The following is an 18,793-nucleotide window of genomic DNA, read 5'->3' on the forward strand; positions in this document are numbered from 1 at the left end:
ATTTGGTATTGAATTCTAGAAATGGGATCCACATAACGAAAAAAGTGGGTTGACTAAGGCAACCTTTTTAAAGGGTGACATGAAACATTGTTGGAAACCAAATGTATATTGCTTTTATTATCAGCAAGAGATGTGTTAAAAGCACCACGATTTAATCTCACATCTGCATTATATAACAATAAAGTGATCCAAATTATTTGTAGATTATCCATGAAGGGCAGTATTCAGAGTTGTTTATCTGGTAAATTATTGTCAGGATATACTCCAAACTTGCATGTTCTTATCATAACTTGTCTTAATATTACTCATCTTTACAACTTAAGTAACACATACTAGCTGGCCCCAGTTATTCAATTGAATGTATAAAAGAGCCAGTTTTGTTCCTGCTGTTTGGAGCTCACATCTGGTCCCAAGGTAAGTTCATTAGAGAAAACTCTCTCACTGTGTTACTTTTCCCTAATTCGACTTTGATGGTCTTGATTAACAGTCTTTCTTTGACATCCTTCTTTTTCAGTAACCTATACTTAAGTTGTGTGGAAACGGCTATAAATATCAAGATGAACAAGCTTACAATACTTGCAGGTATGACAAGAATATATATTATACACAACCCCATATATGAATATACACAGTAAGTGCATGTTGATAAAAATACTAATCTGCGGATGTTTTACATTTATTAGGCTTATGTCTGTTGGTATGCCATATAGGTAAGTTGGCAACCAACGAATATTACCCATGTAAACCTTCTAACTCCTTACTAATTGTTTCTCTTCTTCGTTTTAGGATCTGCCACCAAAATGGTGTGCTACTTCACAAACTGGTCTCAATATAGGCCTGGTCAGGGGAAGTACATGCCACAGGATGTAGACCCCTTTCTTTGCACAACACTTATCTATGCCTTCTCTATCATCAACCACAACAATGAGCTGGTTACATATGAGTGGAATGATGATGTTCTGTATAAATCTTTCAACAACCTGAAAACCAAGTAAGTGAACAATATTGAGATGCTTTTTGAAATTATCCAAACTAGGATTTTTGTGATGTGTGGTGACAATGTTTAAGGTACACGATGTATTTGTGATGATACACATGGGTATTTGCAGGAACCCTCATCTTAAGACTCTACTGGCTGTTGGTGGATGGAATTTTGGTTCACAACAGTAAGTACCATTTCAACCAAAATATTTTGTGGTGGCCATGGTGTCCCATCTTAATAGTGCTCGGGTACCTTGAGTGTTGTTGTTTTTTAATTAGATTGTTATTTGTTAATATCTCTCCTAAAGGTTTTCCATTATGGTATCCAATGCTGCTAATCGTCAGAAATTTATCCAGTCCTCCATAAAATTCCTGAGGACTCATGGTTTTGATGGTCTGGATCTGGACTGGGAGTACCCAGGAGCTCGTGGAAGCCCACCAGAGGACAAACAGAGGTTCACTTTGCTCTGCAGGGTAGTAACATACTGTATATCTCTTGTTTACATGTTCAGCTGCATATAAAGCCTAAAGTTTAGATAATATAGAAATTGTTTAACTTGTATGTTACCTTTGGGTGTATTGTTACAGGAACTTGTTCAGGCTTATGCTGTTGAGGCCAAGGCAACTGGTAATATTCAACTAATGTTGACTGCTGCAGTGTCTGCTGGGAAGGGGACAATTGATGGTGGATATGAAATTGCCGAGATTGCCAAGTAATCTTTCACTGATTTCTTGTTAAGAGCTGATTTGCACTATTCTCCACAAGATCTTAATGATGTTTTTCAAATGACTCAGGGAACTAGACTTCATCAATGTGATGACCTATGACTTTCATGGAAGTTGGGAACGCTTCACTGGTCATAACAGCCCACTGTTTCGTGGCTCCAAGGATTATGGTGACCTCATCTACTTTAACACTGTGAGGAACAACAATTTGCATTTTAAGTAAATTCATGCTTTCAACTCAAAATCTCAAACATTTGTAATCTCTTTTTAAGGACTATGCGATGAAATATTGGCGAGATAATGGCACCCCAGTGGAAAAATTAAGGATGGGTTTCGCTGCATATGGTCGCACTTTTCGTCTGATATCATCAGATACTGGAGTTGGAGCCCCATCTAGTGGACCTGCATCGGCTGGTCCATTCACACGTGAAGCTGGATTCTGGGCCTACTATGAGGTGTTACACCTTCTTATTTGAAATATGTAGTATGATACAGCAAATTAGATAAGTATGTTAAATTTGTATTCCTCAGCATCTATTCTGCAATGAACAAAAAAAATATATTAAAAAATAACCTTGATCTGGGGTTCAGATTTGTGGCTTTGTGAAGGACACTACCATTCAGTGGATTGATGACCAGAAGGTTCCCTATGCCACCAAAAACAATGAGTGGGTAGGATTTGACACCACAGATAGCTACGAGACCAAAGTATGTTCTCATTGTTAATTTCTAAACTGCTCTAAACTTGTACGGGTCTGATTGAAATGTTCATTTTGGTCCCACTAGGTGCAGTACCTGCAGGAGCAGAAGTTTGGCGGCGCTTTCGTATGGGCGCTTGATTTGGATGACTTTGGAGGACGATTCTGTGGCGCGGGCAATCACCCTATTCTCTCTCATCTACGAAAACTTCTCAATATTGGTAAATAGAAATGACTGTGACAAACATGCCCATCCATCCATAAAATTCATTGTTTAACTCAATCTCAAACTGTCCTCATTTCTTTCTGTTTAATTCAGAGCTGCCCCCACTTCCTCCAACCACCACCCCCAACCCTAGTGCTAGTACCACAACTCGTCCAACGACAGCCACAACACTAACAACTCATGCCCCAGGATCTGGCTTCTGTAACGGCAAACCCAATGGCTTGTACGCCCACCCAGATGATAGAGTGAGCTTCTATATGTGTGCTGGTGGCGTCACACATGTGATGCAATGTGGATCTGGATCTGTCTTTGATGACAGCTGCAAGTGCTGCGTTTGGCCTCGAGCAATTAATGACAGAAATGTATATTAACAACTGAAACAAACAATTACTATTAAACACACTTAGATTATCAAGCATCCACTATGAGCGTAATGATTTTAATGTGAATATTTCAAATTTTAATATTGCAGTTATTGTATTGCTATGAAAACCTGTGAATCATGGCTATTTGACATTAGAATAAGTGATAAAGAAATAACAAATATTATTTTTGAAAAAATAATACTACACCCTCGGTCAAAAGTTTTGAGACTTTTTCTTATTCAACAGAAGGGTAAAAAAGAAACATAAATATGACCGTGGGTAATCTACTTTTGTTAATGTACATATTAGGTAAATTATTGCAAATCAATAGTGAGGAAAACATTGCATTTTAGATAGACTTATGGTCAAGCACTTGATTGGGGTTGAATTTAGAATTTAACCATTCAGAAAACTAAGAATACCATAAATGAATGTAAAAATTGTACGTATAGTGGTGGCCCGTTGACGGGGTGGTTAATGCATTACCTCAGGATTCAGGTTCGTTTGAATATATATACAGTTGTGGTCAAAAGTTTATATCCACAAGAACATAATGTCATGGCTCTCTTGAGTTTCCAGTTATTTCTACAACTCAGATTTTTCTCTGAGTGACTGGAACAGATACTTCTTTGTCACGAAAAACATTCATGAAGTTTGGTTCTTTTAAAACTTTATTATGGGTGAACAGGAAAAAGTGATCAAATCTGATGGGTCAAAAATATACATACAGCAGCTCTAAAATTTGGTAACATGTCCCTTGGCCATTTTCACTTTAATTAGGCGCTTTTGGTAGCCATCCACAAGCTTCTGGCAAGCTTCAGGTTGAATCTTTGACCACTCCTCTTGACGAAATTGGTGCAGTTTGGTCGAATTTGATGGCTTTCTGACATGGACTTGTTTCTTCAGCATTGTCCACAAGTTCTCAATGGGGTTTACGTCAGGACTTTGGGAAGGCCATTCAAAAACCTTAATTCTAGCCTGATTTAGCCATTCCATTACCACTTTTGTGTTTGGGGTCATTGTCCCGTTGGAACACCCAACTGCGCCATGACATTATGTTCTTCACAAGTAAATGTAAACTTTTGACCACACTGTGTGTGTAAATATATATATATATATATATATATATATATATATATATATATATATATATATATATATATATATATATATATATATATATATATATATATATATATATATATATATATATATATATATATATATATATATATATATATATATATATATATATATATATATATATATATATATATATATATATATATATATATATATATATATATATATATATATATATATATATATATATATATATATATATATATATATATATATATATATATATATATATATATATATATATATATATATATATATATATATATATATATATATATATATATATATATATAACCACATATATACATACACATCGATGTATATGCATGCATACGGTAGGTCCTAACACACAGCCATATAGTATACTTTATTTAATAAACTCTTACCCTCCTTTAATATTAACCCATCAAAACACAAGAATACTACTTTAATGTAGACTTTAATGTATATTAATATATACGATGTATATGCATGCATACGGTAGGTCCTAACACACAGCCATATAGTATACTTTATCTAATAAACTCTTACCCTCTTACCTTTATTTACTCTTACCTTTATTTAATAAACTTTCATTTTACCCTCTGGCCAACTGCAAAACATTTACAAAAAGACATATCTCAGTATGTAGTAAAGTATCCGATCCAATACTTGACCAACATGAAGGGCAGGGACAGCCAAGTGGGGGGTGAGTGAGGGTATTTTAACTCTTTAGCTGCCATTGACAGCAATAAACGTCCAAATATGACTTACCTGGGATAGACATCACTGTGATTTACAGCCAATGAGTTCATTGCTGGTCAAAAACAGTTTCATTTTCGTCTAATCCACCGCCACGGAGTACTTTTTAAGGGAAGAAAAATGGGGGGTTATACTTGGAGGCTTAAACATTTGACAATAAATGCAGAAAAAAAATATTGGCGGGGGCGAAAATGGTTGTCTGGATCAGAATGTCCGTTGATAAAAAGTCTGTTGTCGCACACTCACCTCTGACAAACACACACGCACACACACATACTGGTCATTCACAGCCTATCCTTATGCAGTGTGGTGGTCTTATCTTTCATCTTATCCCATCAAAACACAAGAATACTACTTTAATGTAGACTTTAATGTATATTAATATATACGATGTATATGCATGCATACGGTAGGTCCTAACACACAGCCATATAGTATACTTTATTTAATAAACTCTTACCCTCCTTTCATATTAACCCATCAAAACACAAGAATACTACTTTAATGTAGACTACAGGCAAAGTCCATCCATTATTTCTCCCATTTCTAAAGCAATACTCACAATAATGGGCAGTTATTGTTTATTTCATAAGTGGCATTGGCAATAACACATCAGATTTCAATAAGATTAGTTGAATGGTTTAGAAAATCCCCTATTACCTCAATGTTAAATAATAGTTATTAAATCCCTTTTCACCTAATGTTAAAATCTATCAATTGCATGCTAATTGGGTGAACATATTTTCTCTTCCAGGTAATAGTTTGAACACGGATGACTATGAAAACCCGGATGCCTACAAGCATCCGGGTTTTTATAGTGCCTACAAGCCATTACGTATAATTTGTAAGTTTTACTGTTTTAATAAAAACTCCCATCAGTTAATTCCCTTTGTACATAATTTGTTTGTATTGTATTTGTAAATTTTGTACATAATTTGTTTGTATTGCATTTGTAAATTTTGTACATAATTTGTAAGTTTTACTGCTTCAATAAAAACACCATCTGTGAATTAGCTTTGACTTCTTTTTAATAAAAAATTTCATAAAATAATTTTACTTTTACTACAAAGTTCCGGGCTAAAAGTATACTAAGACTTTTATTTGTTTGATAAAAATGACCATATAAAGTATTTCAACACCTTGCTGCATTGCAAGTTCCCCCAGAGAGAGGTCTACCGCCGTCAATGACAGCGGCCGATGTGTTAAATGAGTGCTCTTATTGATAATGTTGATAATAAACATTTAGATATTAATACTCTTACATTGTCAATGCAATTACAAACTTACTCTCTCGCTCATGATTATAATTTTGAGAGCGAGAGATTACCTGGTTGATTGCTTTCAACACTAAACTCTCTCTCTCTCTAATTAATATAATTGGACAGCAAGGGAACCCGGCGACCAAACGTACGTTTGACGAACTGTCCGTTGACTAAACGTACGTTCGACAAACTGTCCGTCGACCAAACGTACGTTCGACGAACTGTCCATCGACCAAACGTACGTTCGACGAACCGTCCGTCGACCAAACGACCGGGGAACAAACGTCCGTCGACCAAACATCTTTCGACCAATCGTCCGTCGACCAAACGCCCGTCGACCAAACGACCGTCAACCAAACGTCCGTCGACCAAACGTCCGTCGACCAAACGTCCGTCGTCCAAACGTCCGTCGACCAAACGTCCGTCGACCAAACGTCCGTCGACCAAACGTCCGTCGACCAAATGCCCGTCAACCAAACCTCTAAAAGGTGAATGGCTGCTGGTCAAATATCAAGGAGCACTGGTGCAGGAATTGTCTACAATTACCGGGTTCTCCCTCGTGACAGCGGGGGTGCGATAAGGTCGGTGCTGGGTGTTGGGTCTGAAATAACAGATCAACGTAATTACCAACTGTGCACAAAGGAAAAACGAGGCAGAGACTGTGTTATATTTTAAGGCACCGGCCGACGGAAGAGAGGTCGAGGCGCGAGGTGGTAACTCGCGCTCGGCTCGGTGGATCTACCTTATCTTTTCAAGGTGAAGTATGCCTTTATTGAATTTCAGCATGATGTCATGGAAAAGTACAGAAGTTGAGATTTTAGGCATCATGAAAAATACAACAGTTGAACACTGAGGCGAGTTTAGAAGATATAGACATCATGGAAGAGCATAAGATTAAGACAGAGATTATAGACAGGATGTTCTTTAGAAATGCACATTATATTAAGACTCCTGTTTTAAGCAACTTCACACTGGGACGTTTGGTCGCCGGTCTTTTGGTCGCCGGTCAAATGGTGACAGAGAGTTTACCGTTGAAACCAGCTCTCAAAATTACATTAATGAGAGAGAGTTTAATATCTAAGTGATAGGTTCAATAATAATTACCCTTCCGATATAATTATCAATCACTGCAGGCAGACATCTAATTTAATTATTGACATTTATTAAATAGATTGCATCACAGATAATGACCTCATGAGGGTAGATAGATCAGAGCGTCAAGCCTTCATCTTGGTCCCCAAAGTATCTCCACGAACAGTAATTCCCGTACGGCTTTAAAGCCATGAATCAAAACAATTACAAGGTTATTGATTAATTCAACATGCGTAAGCAAAAACAACATCTGTAACTATAATAACAATCAAGGTATTTTACCAATAACAGAACAGGAAACCAAAAAGAAACTTCATTTGGATTAAAACAATCACGCCTTGACATAACAATTATATAACAATTTCATAAAGAAGCCCGAAGTGCGTCACGAGGTATGCACACTACGCGAGTTTTGCATATATCCGTATCAATTGTTGGTCGGAGACCTTGGCGCCTCTTTGCTGCAAACCCAGAACAACAGTCCTCGGAGCCTGATACTGGCTGAGATGTCGGATAAACAATCTTTGGATAAGAACTAGATGACTGTTTACGACCCTGAGCACTCTTCGAACAATTGGAAGAATGATTTAACAATGAAATGATTTACTACACACATATATATGATGTCACAATGTCAAGATAGCGGTAAATATGCCTAAAGACACCACAACAGATGTACCCAAATCCTTATATTTTAATTCGCACTCAAATTCAATTCACAGCCGTCATGACCTAATGGCCCCCTATCAGTTTTTTTGGAAGATCACGTCGACTTGAGTCCAAATTCTATGAACCAAAATAACACGGGACTGCTCACTCCCCACATAAGGGTTGGAACCTCGATCACTGTTATCAGCATGTTTGGCATTTCCAAATTCCGGTCGAATTTTGCCCATCCCATTTTATCCATAGACAACCCATCTACTAAAGCGTCACTTGTTTCAAACCATGAAAGGCCCCACTAGAATTTGGGCATCCAGCGCCAAATAGAACCTATTTACACATTTGTCTCAAATTTGTCTTAGATATGGGGTCCCCAATTCCCCAAATATTCCAGAATTCATGCACCAACACATCCTGTCAAAACCCAAAGCAACAAACATAATCTGTTTCTTAGCGAGATTTTGGAGTTCGGACAATTGCTCCTTTCCCCCCTTATCTTAGCTTGTTTTTGCCAATCGTTATCACTGTAACATTCAGGCTTATTAACCCCATAATTGCAATGCTATGAATTTCAAGCTAAAGTTCTCTTAATTTGCATGCCCTTAAAGCAATAGAAAAAGCAACGTCATTTGGTTGTATCAATTGATCAATGCTTATCTAATCTGTAATATCCTTAAAGTCATCAATATGACCTGTGCCAACGCATATTTCCCCCCGCCAGGACAACAGACAATGTACTTCAAGTGCACTTTGAAAAACATTCCATGTTACTCCAGTCTTAGGGAAATTCTGCCCATCCTAAACCAATTATTCTATCTACAATTCACCTAATTATTTGGATGAATGCCATGAATTTTCTCATGCCACTATTGCATTGTTAATTTCCCGTCTGATGTCATTAACAGCCAAGTAACTCTCAATACCCAAGATATACCATGCAAATCACCTCATGTCATACAGAATAAACCCAACACTAAGAGTGAGAGTTTAATATCTAAGTACTGTTTAATATCTAGGAACTGTTGAAAACAGTAGATATTTAGATAATAAACTCTCTCATGAATATAATTTTGAGATCTGTTTTCAACAGTACTTAGATATTAAACAGTACTTAGATATTAAACAGTACTTAGATATTAAACAGTACTTAGATATTAAACTGTACTTAGATATTAAACAGTACTTAGATATTAAACAGTACTTAGATATTAAACAGTACTTAGATATTAAACAGTACTTAGATATTAAACAGTACTTAGATATTAAACAGTACTTAGATATTAAACAGTACTTAGATATTAAACAGTACTTAGATATTAAACAGCACTTAGATATTAAACAGTACTTCGATATTAAACTATTTCTCTTAGATATTAAACTCGCTCTTAGAAATTAAACTCTCTCTCTTAGATATTAAACTCTCTCTCTCTCTTAGATATTAAACTCTCTCTCTCTTAGATATTTGTTGGGTCTGAAGTTACAGATCCCCATACTTACCAACCGTGCACAAAGGAAAAACGAGGCATGAGACTGTGTTATATTTTAAAGCAACCGCGCAGCTGGGGAAGGTTGGAGGCGCGAGTCCATTATGGACACGCACTCGGCTCCGCGGACCTTCTCCCCCTCCTAAGTCCCAAGTCGCGCCTTTATTAGGTTTCAGCAATGATGTCATGGAAAAGGTACAACAGTCACTGAGACATGTTAAAGACATCATTATGATTATTGACAGGTTGTTCTTTGTTATAGGGAATTTGGATGTCACGAATCCTTGCATATAATCTCTCAATACGTGTCACGGTTAAATGTCATAGGGACCTTCAATCAATATTACAATCATCAGTGTCACCACCATCATAGGTGTCACTAAGTGTCACTGTTTGGCTGCGGATTTGTCATAGAGCCAATAGGAAATATGTATGTCCTTTGAAATGCACTTGTTATTGTTTTACGCAACTTTACAATATTAAACTCTCTCTCTCTTAGATATTAAACTCTCTCTCCTAGATATTAAACTCTCTCATGAATATAATTTTGAGAGCTGGTTTCAACAGTAAACTCTCTGTCACCATTTGACTGCCGACCAAAAGACCGGCGACCAAAAGACCGGCGGCCTAAAGACCGGCGGCCTAAAGACCGGCGGCCTAAAGACCGGCGGCCTAAAGACCGGCGGCCTAAAGACCGGCGGCCTAAAGACCGGCGACCAAAAGACCGGCGACCAAAAGACCGGCGACCAAAAGACCGGCGACCAAAAGACCGGCGATCAAAAGACCGGCGACCAAAAGACCGGCGACCAAAAGACCGGCGACCAAAAGACCGGCGACCAAAAGACCGGCGACCAAAAGACCGGCGACCAAAAGACCGGCGACCAAAAGACCGGCGACCAAAAGACCGGCGACCAAAAGACCGGCGACCAAACGTCCGGTCACGTATTGACTTAATCAGCTGCTGAAAAGGCACATGTCATCGTAGGCAGTAGAGGATGAGTTTCTTTGTTTATTTTTACTTAGTCCTCAGTTTGTATGGCTTTTTCTGTTATACAGTGGTACCTCGACATACGAGCACCCGAAAATGAAAATCTGCAGAGTGGCCCGGGGTTTGAGTGGTTAGCGCGTCAGCCTAACAGTGGGAGACCTGCGTTCAAATCCAGGTCGGTCCACCTGTGTGGAGTTTGCATGTTCTCCCCAGGTGGGTTTTCTCTGGGTACTCCGGTTTCCTCCCACATCCCAAACACATGCATGGTAGGCTGATTGAACACTCTAAATTACCCCTAAGTATGAGTACAAGCGTGAATGGCTGTTAGTCGCCCTGTGCCCTCCGATTAGCTTGTCACCAATTCAGGGTGTCCCCAGCCTCTGGCCTGAAGTCAGCTGGGTTAGGCTCCATTACCTCTGCGACCCTAGTGTGGGAAAGCAGTTCAGAAAATGAGATCAGATGAAAAGTTCCCTTTATTCATGATTAATTTATGACTGATATTAACACATAATTCAATAGCTCCAGAGCCATTTGATGTATTGACACCAAATTAACAAGATGGATGATTATCTTCTGTTTATCACACACCTTTTAGTTTTTCAACGACACACTCCATTTATTAATTAATATTTTTTTACTGTTATTAGCGCCTATTTTGTTCAATAGCCGCAAAGCCATTTGATATATTGACACAAAATTAACAGAAATCATGGGTGACTCCGTCTGTTTATCATACACCTTTTAATTTTTAAACCACACACTCCATTTATTAATTATCAATGTATTAATGTTATTAGCACCTATTTTGTTAAATAGCCCCTAGGCCATTTGTGGTATTGACACCAAATTAACAGAAGTGATGAGTGATTACCTTTTGCGTATCGTACACCAGGGGTAGGGAACCTATGGTTCGGGATCCACATGTGGCTCTTTCCATGGGTGCATATGACTTTCCACTAACCTGTGAGGTAAAATATGGAAATCACTGGTGAGAGAGCTGAGTCCCTAACGCACTAATAGGAGGGTGACTGTGGCGTTGACACTTTAATCACTATTATTTTTCATTACTCTTCTACATGCATATCATTGATAATGATTTATTAGCAACAGCATGACAATGTTGTCAAAAGAATTCAGCATTTTTGTACTTTAAAAGTGGTTAAATGACAAAACAAATCACACATTTTCGGTATTTTTACTTTACAATTGTGAGAATGGCTCTCAAGAAATAACATTCGAAAATATGAATTGTTTATTGCTGTCAAAAAGGTTCCCGACCCCTGTAGTACACCTTTTAGTTTTTCAACGACACACTCATTTATTAATTTATTACTGACATTAGCACCTTATTTATTCAATAGCTCTCTCGCCATTCGACCCATTGAGCCCAAATCAGCACAAGTGATGACTGATTCCCCTCTGTTTATTGTACACGTTTTAGTTTTTCAACGACACACTACATTTCGAAATTACGCTGTGCTGGAAATGCATAGTGACGTCAGTGCACGCTGGTTTACTGTAGTAGGTAAACCAGCGAGCACTGTTATAAAGTGGCATTTATACTTAAAAATGATGCACTCCAAGTCTTTTTCTTTGTTTCAGGAAAAAATATGTTAAATGTTGGATATGTTAATAAAGCTCGTCTGTGTTGGTGTTCTATACTCTTTATTTTCTTTAATTTTGATAAGCATACTATCTTAGCAGCGGTGTAGAAAAATACTATTTTCGGTTGGGGGCGCGAAAAAGAAAATATTTGGGAAGGACTGCTGTTGATACTGGGAAATGTAGTTGAAGTTTTGGTTTTGACTTAATTTCCCACAATTTATAGAGCTTGACTTCCTGTTTGCCGTCGGTTACGTCACGCCTCCGCCTGTAATCCCCCTCGTCCGCTTTTTAAGTATCAGATAAATTGACATTATGTCTTTGTTTTATGTTATGTGATTATACTTAAAAAAAAAACCTTAAGTTATCGTCTTGTGTGGGCGGTATTTTGTTAGACGTCGGAGATTGACAAATTTAGTTTTTGTATTGCGGTTTGGTAACATTCTTCCTCACGATGTATACATTATTATCTGGCTTTTATAAATACATGTTTCAAAAGGACGAATACTGCATTCTAATCCTTGGATTGGATAACGCTGGTAAAACGGTATGTTTCATGCTGTCTTGTTCATCGGTATTGCGGGGGTCGCCATTTTGTTTGTTTACCTTTTCTTGAAACTGTTAAAACAAGAGTACAACTTATGTTTGCCTGTTAAGGAATATATATTAAGGTTAACTTGTTTCGATTTTCGGATCTACATTTGTGTCGAGCCTGAAAATTTTCAAATTACTCAATTGTGAACGCCTTACGCTACACGACATGTCGAAAAAGTGCTCTTACTCCGGCAATAGCTGGTCATTCCTACACTGGAGATCAAAATTGGAGAGTTTACTAAATTTCAAGGTCACTGCATAATAATCTTTGAAATTTTCCAAGCAGTATTTAAGGAGCATAATTTTAAGTGTATTTCAAGAGTTACATATATCCTGAAAGCACCGTATAAAAAACGTAAATCACATTAAAAAAGGACACTGGTCAAAATTAAAGGACACCTCGGAATATCTCCTCATTATTTGGGTTTAATATGGCACCCAGTGCTATGTTTTCTTGCTTGACAACCCCTAATTAACTAGCAGCCAAACTTCCAGTTTCTCTGACTGCAAGATGATTTCAAGAATATTACATCTTTACAACATCACAAACACATTCAAGTTCCCCAAGAACCCTGGTCATCCACAAAATAGAAATGAAAGAGAGGACAGGATAATGCTGTGGATGTAAATGGGCAATTGTTTCAACACTGCAGCTTGGATTGCTCGGCAATTCAGCGCTGAGTCCGGTGAAAATCTGTCTCGTCATGCAGTGTCTGGACGTTTAAGAGTATTTGGACTGAAAGCCCACTCTGCAGTGATCAAACCTCTCATTAGCAGAAAGAATTAAAAGGCTCAATAACCTTTCTTAAGGAGCATGTTGTGTGGATAGAGGTGAACTGGTTCAGAAATTTTATTTGTTTGGATCTGATGGAAGACATTACGAACGGCGAAAAATTGGGGAAAGAATGAAACGGAAGTGTGTGAAGAAGTCAGTAAAAGGTGGAGGAGGAAGTGTCATAGTCGAGTAACTGCAAATGTTTACAAGAACCTTCTACAATATATGGTTCCTTTCCTGCATTCATCACCCAATCCGCCGGCAGTATTTATGCTAGACAATGCTCCTTGTCACATAGCAAAACAGCTGAAATGAAATGAAAGTTCATTGAAAATGAAAACATTGAAATTGTGAAATGGCCTGCCCAAAATCCTGATTTGAACCCAACAGAGAATCTTCTGGTAAATCCTTGATGCCAAGAAACCCACTACAGTCACTGAACTGTGGAAAAGAATGAACCAAAATAAGAACAGAGCAGTGTGAGAGACTAGGGATGTCCTGTGGCCGCAGATGTGCTAATGTCTGCGCCGCACATACCTGGAACTCGATACCAATTAACATACGTGAACTCCCGTCTCTGAACCTCTTCGCCAATCATCTTAAAGAATGAACAAAGATGAACAAAGTTGCGAGCACGACACTGTATACAATTGTGCTATGTGTGTGTGTGTGTATGTGTCTAGTGCATGGGTGGGCAAACCGGTCCTTGAGGGCCGCTGTGGGTGCAGGTTTTTGTTCCAACCAATCGGGCACAGACACTTTGACCAATGAGATTTCTGTAGAAAACAAGAAGCACCTGACTGCAATCCACTGATTGTAGTACACCAGATTGGTAAAAAGGTGTCCTCTTTATGGTTTGGAATGAAAACCCGCACCCACTGCGGCTCTTTGTGGAATGGTTTCCCCAAGTGTAGATGACTTCATTCCAGGAAAAAAGAAAAGGTTTATTATAAATTATCCTCTAATTTTGATCTCCTGTGTAGGTGTGTTTTTGTCCGGTATGGCGCTAACCTTTACAACATTTTACTCTAGTCCAGGGGTGGGCCAACCAGTCCTCGAGGGCTGTTTTTTGTGCAGGTTTTTGTTCCAACTGATCCAGCACAGACGCTTTGACCAATAAGATTTCTGCAGAAAACAAGAAGCACCTGACTGCAGTCTGCTGATTGCACATGTAGAACACCAGATTGGTGAAAAGGTGTCCTCTTTATGGATTGGAATGAAAACCTCCACCCACTGTGGCTCATTGTGGAATAGTTTGCCCACCCCTGCTTTATTGCGTTTGTTTATTTTATGTTCTTCATAGGCAGATCAAATATGGACAAAGAAAGAAAAACACAAATCAAAATAAAACAATTTGGTCTAATGTATATGTCCTTTTCATGGTTTCAGTATAAAAATGTCTTTCTTTCAATTGGGCAGAAAAAGACAACAATAGGAAATCAAGGCACCATCTGCTACGTGGAGTGCTAACAGAACAAGTTGCTTTCAACAATTTTATTGTTCTTATTGTTATTTACCAAAATTATTTATACCTGTTTCTCCTTGGGCTTGATCATGGTGCAAAGTCACAGGTAATCGTTTGGCAGGAGCAGAGTATTGTTGTTATTTCACATCTGCTTTATTGTTTGTCGTCACGGTTCTGTGCAGATCTAGAAGTGTTTTTAGCGCCTGATTGCAAACACTCAGGAAAAAGAGTGGGTACATTTTTAAAGTTTTGGAAGGAATGTATGTACAGTCGTAGGAAAAGGTTTGGGCCCTCCTGAACATTTTGAAGATGATTAGGACCTTCATTTGAAGCTATATAAAGCATTTAGAGGCTGTTATTTCTGCAAAAGGAGGTTCTACTAAATATTGATGTACCATATTTTCTTGCATGTAAGCCGTATTTGTCGCAAAAAAGATGACTGAATCCAGACTACGGCATACATGCGTATAAATTAGACTTGACATGAACGAAACTGCAAGGTGACAAAGATAAAACGCCATAACGCAAGACAATGTCAACGATATGGTCATTAATTTCAAAATATAGAAAAGATTAACAGATAAAACGCTAAACAAAATTTATTTTGAGGTCTATGAATGAAATTAACCGTATCTTGCATAAAACGTGAAAAAAACTTGTAAGTGCCTGTCACTGCTTGCTCAAGGCGTCGCCATTTTACCGTAGTTAAACGTGCTCTGACTGGCCAGACGCGAGTGGCCTTGATAGATTTGTTCGTAGTGGTTACCATGTCAGCACTTCCCAATAGTTGTTAAGACTGATCGACGGTGTTGTGGCCGATCGTTAAAATATCAGCCTTGATACCTGCGTAATGTGTACTTCATGCTATTGTACAACATTTGGTGAAAAGTAGACCCATACGGACACTTCCTGGATGTGCTTGTGAATTATTTTTGGAATTTGTCTACGTGCGGGCAACACATTTTCGGAACGCATAAAAAAGATTTTGAAGGTTTAGCTCAGGGTTGGGCTATTTTTTTGGAAAAATGTACAGCACATGTTTCAGCACAAGATACGATACATATAAAAAACTGCATCCGTTAACAGTACATATGAAACATAAACAGAAAAAAAGGACTAAAGTATTAACATACTCATCACTCATCATTAAAATAAAAAGTATAAAGTACAAAATAAAGTAAAAAGGAATGTACACTGGTCCCTCGCTACTTCGCGGTTCAGCCACCGCGGATTCAGAGCTTCACGGTTTTTTTTTTGGAAAAAAAAAATACAAATATTACATTGAGACAAGATATTTTACAGTTCTTTTTCTTATAACATGAATTTCACTCTCTACCCGTATTTTATATGGTGTACAATGTTCCCTCGCTTATCGCGGTTAATGGGGACCGGGACCCCCGCAATAAGTGCATTTCCGCGAAGTAGGGGTGCCCCTTTAAAAAAATATTAAATTAAATTAAAATTAAGCATTTTTGAAGGGGCATCCCTACTTTGCGGGAATTCACTTATCGCGGGTGGTCCCGGTCCCCATTTGGACAACGTCGGCGAGCCGCATTAAAAAGCCTGGCGGGCCGTATGTGGCCTGCGGGCATTAATTTTCCCCTGTCTGGTTTAGATGCATGATTGTACATTTGCGATTATGAAATGAAACAAAATTTCGCTTTGAATTTTTTCTTTTTATTTCTTTTTCGAAAGTGACCACTATTGTAGTAATATGAACCATCAAAAGAATCCGGATATTTCGATATTAGAAGCAATATTGCTACCACAACATCTTAAACTTCTGGTAAGACAATTGTAATTTCTGTCATTAAAAAAGCATCAGCTTCTTGTCAAGTTAGACTTATTTCTTTTTTCAAATTGAATAATTAGATGTTTTGCATTTACAAAGACAGCCACAATAACTTCCTTATGATATTGACCAAAATAATGTGCAATCCAGCAGACAATCCTTTGGATTCAAACAGTATTATCAGATATACCACGTGAACATTCTAAATGAGGAGGCAATTTTAGAGGTAATTATTTCACACTTTCTGTAAATCCTATAAACTTCATTTCACTCCTCAAATATCACTGTTTGTCTGATATTTGATATATTTCACTGATCCTGATCCGAACAAGCAATGATTTATGAAGGAACATCTTGAAAATGGGGTGCCCAAACTTTTTCTTACGACTGTTGGTACAATATACATTATTTTGATTCATTTCATAATTAATATATATATATATATATATATATATATATATATATATATATATATATATATATATATATATATATATATATATAGATAGATAGATAGATAGATAGATAGATAGATAGATAGATAGATAGATAGATAGATAGATAGATAGATAGATAGATAGATAGATAGATAGATAGATAGATAGATAGATAGATAGATAGATAGATAGATAGATAGATAGATAGATAGATAGATAGATAGATAGATAGATAGATAGATAGATAGATAGATAGATAGATAGATAGATAGATAGATAGATAGATAGATAGATAGATAGATAGATAGATAGATAGATAGATAGATAGATAGATAGATAGATAGATAGATAGATAGATAGATAGATAGATAGATAGATAGATAGATAGATAGATAGATAGATAGATAGATAGATAGATAGATAGATAGATAGATAGATAGATAGATAGATAGATAGATAGATAGATAGATAGATAGATAGATAGATAGATAGATAGATAGATAGATAGATAGATAGATAGATAGATAGATAGATAGATAGATAGATAGATAGATAGATAGATAGATAGATAGATAGATAGATAGATAGATAGATAGATAGATAGATAGATAGATAGATAGATAGATAGATAGATAGATAGATAGATAGATAGATAGATAGATAGATAGATAGATAGATAGATAGATAGATAGATAGATAGATAGATAGATAGATAGATAGATAGATAGATAGATAGATAGATAGATAGATAGATAGATAGATAGATAGATAGATAGATAGATAGATAGATAGATAGATAGATAGATAGATAGATAGATAGATAGATAGATAGATAGATAGATAGATAGATAGATAGATAGATAGATAGATAGATAGATAGATAGATAGATAGATAGATAGATAGATAGATAGATAGATAGATAGATAGATAGATAGATAGATAGATAGATAGATAGATAGATAGATAGATAGATAGATAGATAGATAGATAGATAGATAGATAGATAGATAGATAGATAGATAGATAGATAGATAGATAGATAGATAGATAGATAGATAGATAGATAGATAGATAGATAGATAGATAGATAGATAGATAGATAGATAGATAGATAGATAGATAGATAGATAGATAGATAGATAGATAGATAGATAGATAGATAGATAGATAGATAGATAGATAGATAGATAGATAGATAGATAGATAGATAGATAGATAGATAGATAGATAGATAGATAGATAGATAGATAGATAGATAGATAGATAGATAGATAGATAGATAGATAGATAGATAGATAGATAGATAGATAGATAGATAGATAGATAGATAGATAGATAGATAGATAGATAGATAGATAGATAGATAGATAGATAGATAGATAGATAGATAGATAGATAGATAGATAGATAGATAGATAGATAGATAGATAGATAGATAGATAGATAGATAGATAGATAGATAGATAGATAGATAGATAGATAGATAGATAGATAGATAGATAGATAGATAGATAGATAGATAGATAGATAGATAGATAGATAGATAGATAGATAGATAGATAGATAGATAGATAGATAGATAGATAGATAGATAGATAGATAGATAGATAGATAGATAGATAGATAGATAGATAGATAGATAGATAGATAGATAGATAGATAGATAGATAGATAGATAGATAGATAGATAGATAGATAGATAGATAGATAGATAGATAGATAGATAGATAGATAGATAGATAGATAGATAGATAGATA

The 18,793-nt window shown here is 36.5% G+C and overlaps 2 protein-coding genes across 5 annotated transcripts in view; both read left to right on the top strand.

Moving 5' to 3' along the window:
• The first annotated feature begins 335 nt into the window (after window positions 1-335).
• On the top strand, window positions 336-3,046 carry LOC144203497 (acidic mammalian chitinase-like). Its single transcript, XM_077726973.1, has 12 exons — window positions 336-414; window positions 515-582; window positions 684-710; window positions 787-991; window positions 1,110-1,166; window positions 1,290-1,455; window positions 1,570-1,694; window positions 1,777-1,900; window positions 1,980-2,162; window positions 2,299-2,415; window positions 2,494-2,626; window positions 2,725-3,046. The coding sequence occupies exons 1-12, from the start codon at window positions 359-361 to the stop codon at window positions 3,000-3,002; spliced, it is 1,539 nt and encodes a 512-aa protein (XP_077583099.1). The 5' UTR covers window positions 336-358; the 3' UTR covers window positions 3,003-3,046.
• Window positions 3,047-12,192: 9,146 nt separating this feature from the next.
• Window positions 12,193-18,793, top strand: part of arfrp1 (ADP-ribosylation factor related protein 1) — a 32,947-nt gene continuing 26,346 nt past the window's right edge. For 2 of the 4 annotated variants that reach the window (XR_013327609.1, XM_077726309.1), the window contains exon 1: window positions 12,193-12,518. Coding sequence is in view for 2 of the 4 variants with exons in the window: in XM_077726309.1 (XP_077582435.1) it covers window positions 12,426-12,518 (93 nt within the window). In the remaining 2 variants the exon portion in view is untranslated. Of the gene's footprint in view, window positions 12,519-14,987; window positions 15,035-18,793 lie in introns of all 4 variants that reach the window. The other 2 variants (XM_077726307.1, XM_077726306.1) reach the window with 2 other exon arrangements.

This window comes from Stigmatopora nigra, chromosome 10 (assembly GCF_051989575.1).
Source record: "Stigmatopora nigra isolate UIUO_SnigA chromosome 10, RoL_Snig_1.1, whole genome shotgun sequence".
Classification (NCBI taxonomy): Eukaryota; Metazoa; Chordata; class Actinopteri; order Syngnathiformes; family Syngnathidae; genus Stigmatopora; species Stigmatopora nigra.

What these genes read in the sequence shown, in the direction of transcription:
- LOC144203497 (XM_077726973.1), top strand. Translation starts at nt 359, where the DNA reads ATGTATAAAAGAGCCAGTTTTGTTCCTGCTGTTTGGAGCTCACATCTG. An exon ending in ACCTCATCTACTTTAACACT is followed by an intron (nt 1,901 to 1,979) that starts GTGAGGAACAAC and finishes TCTCTTTTTAAG; the next exon opens with GACTATGCGATGAAATATTG. An exon ending in ACGAAAACTTCTCAATATTG is followed by an intron (nt 2,627 to 2,724) that starts GTAAATAGAAAT and finishes TGTTTAATTCAG; the next exon opens with AGCTGCCCCCACTTCCTCCA.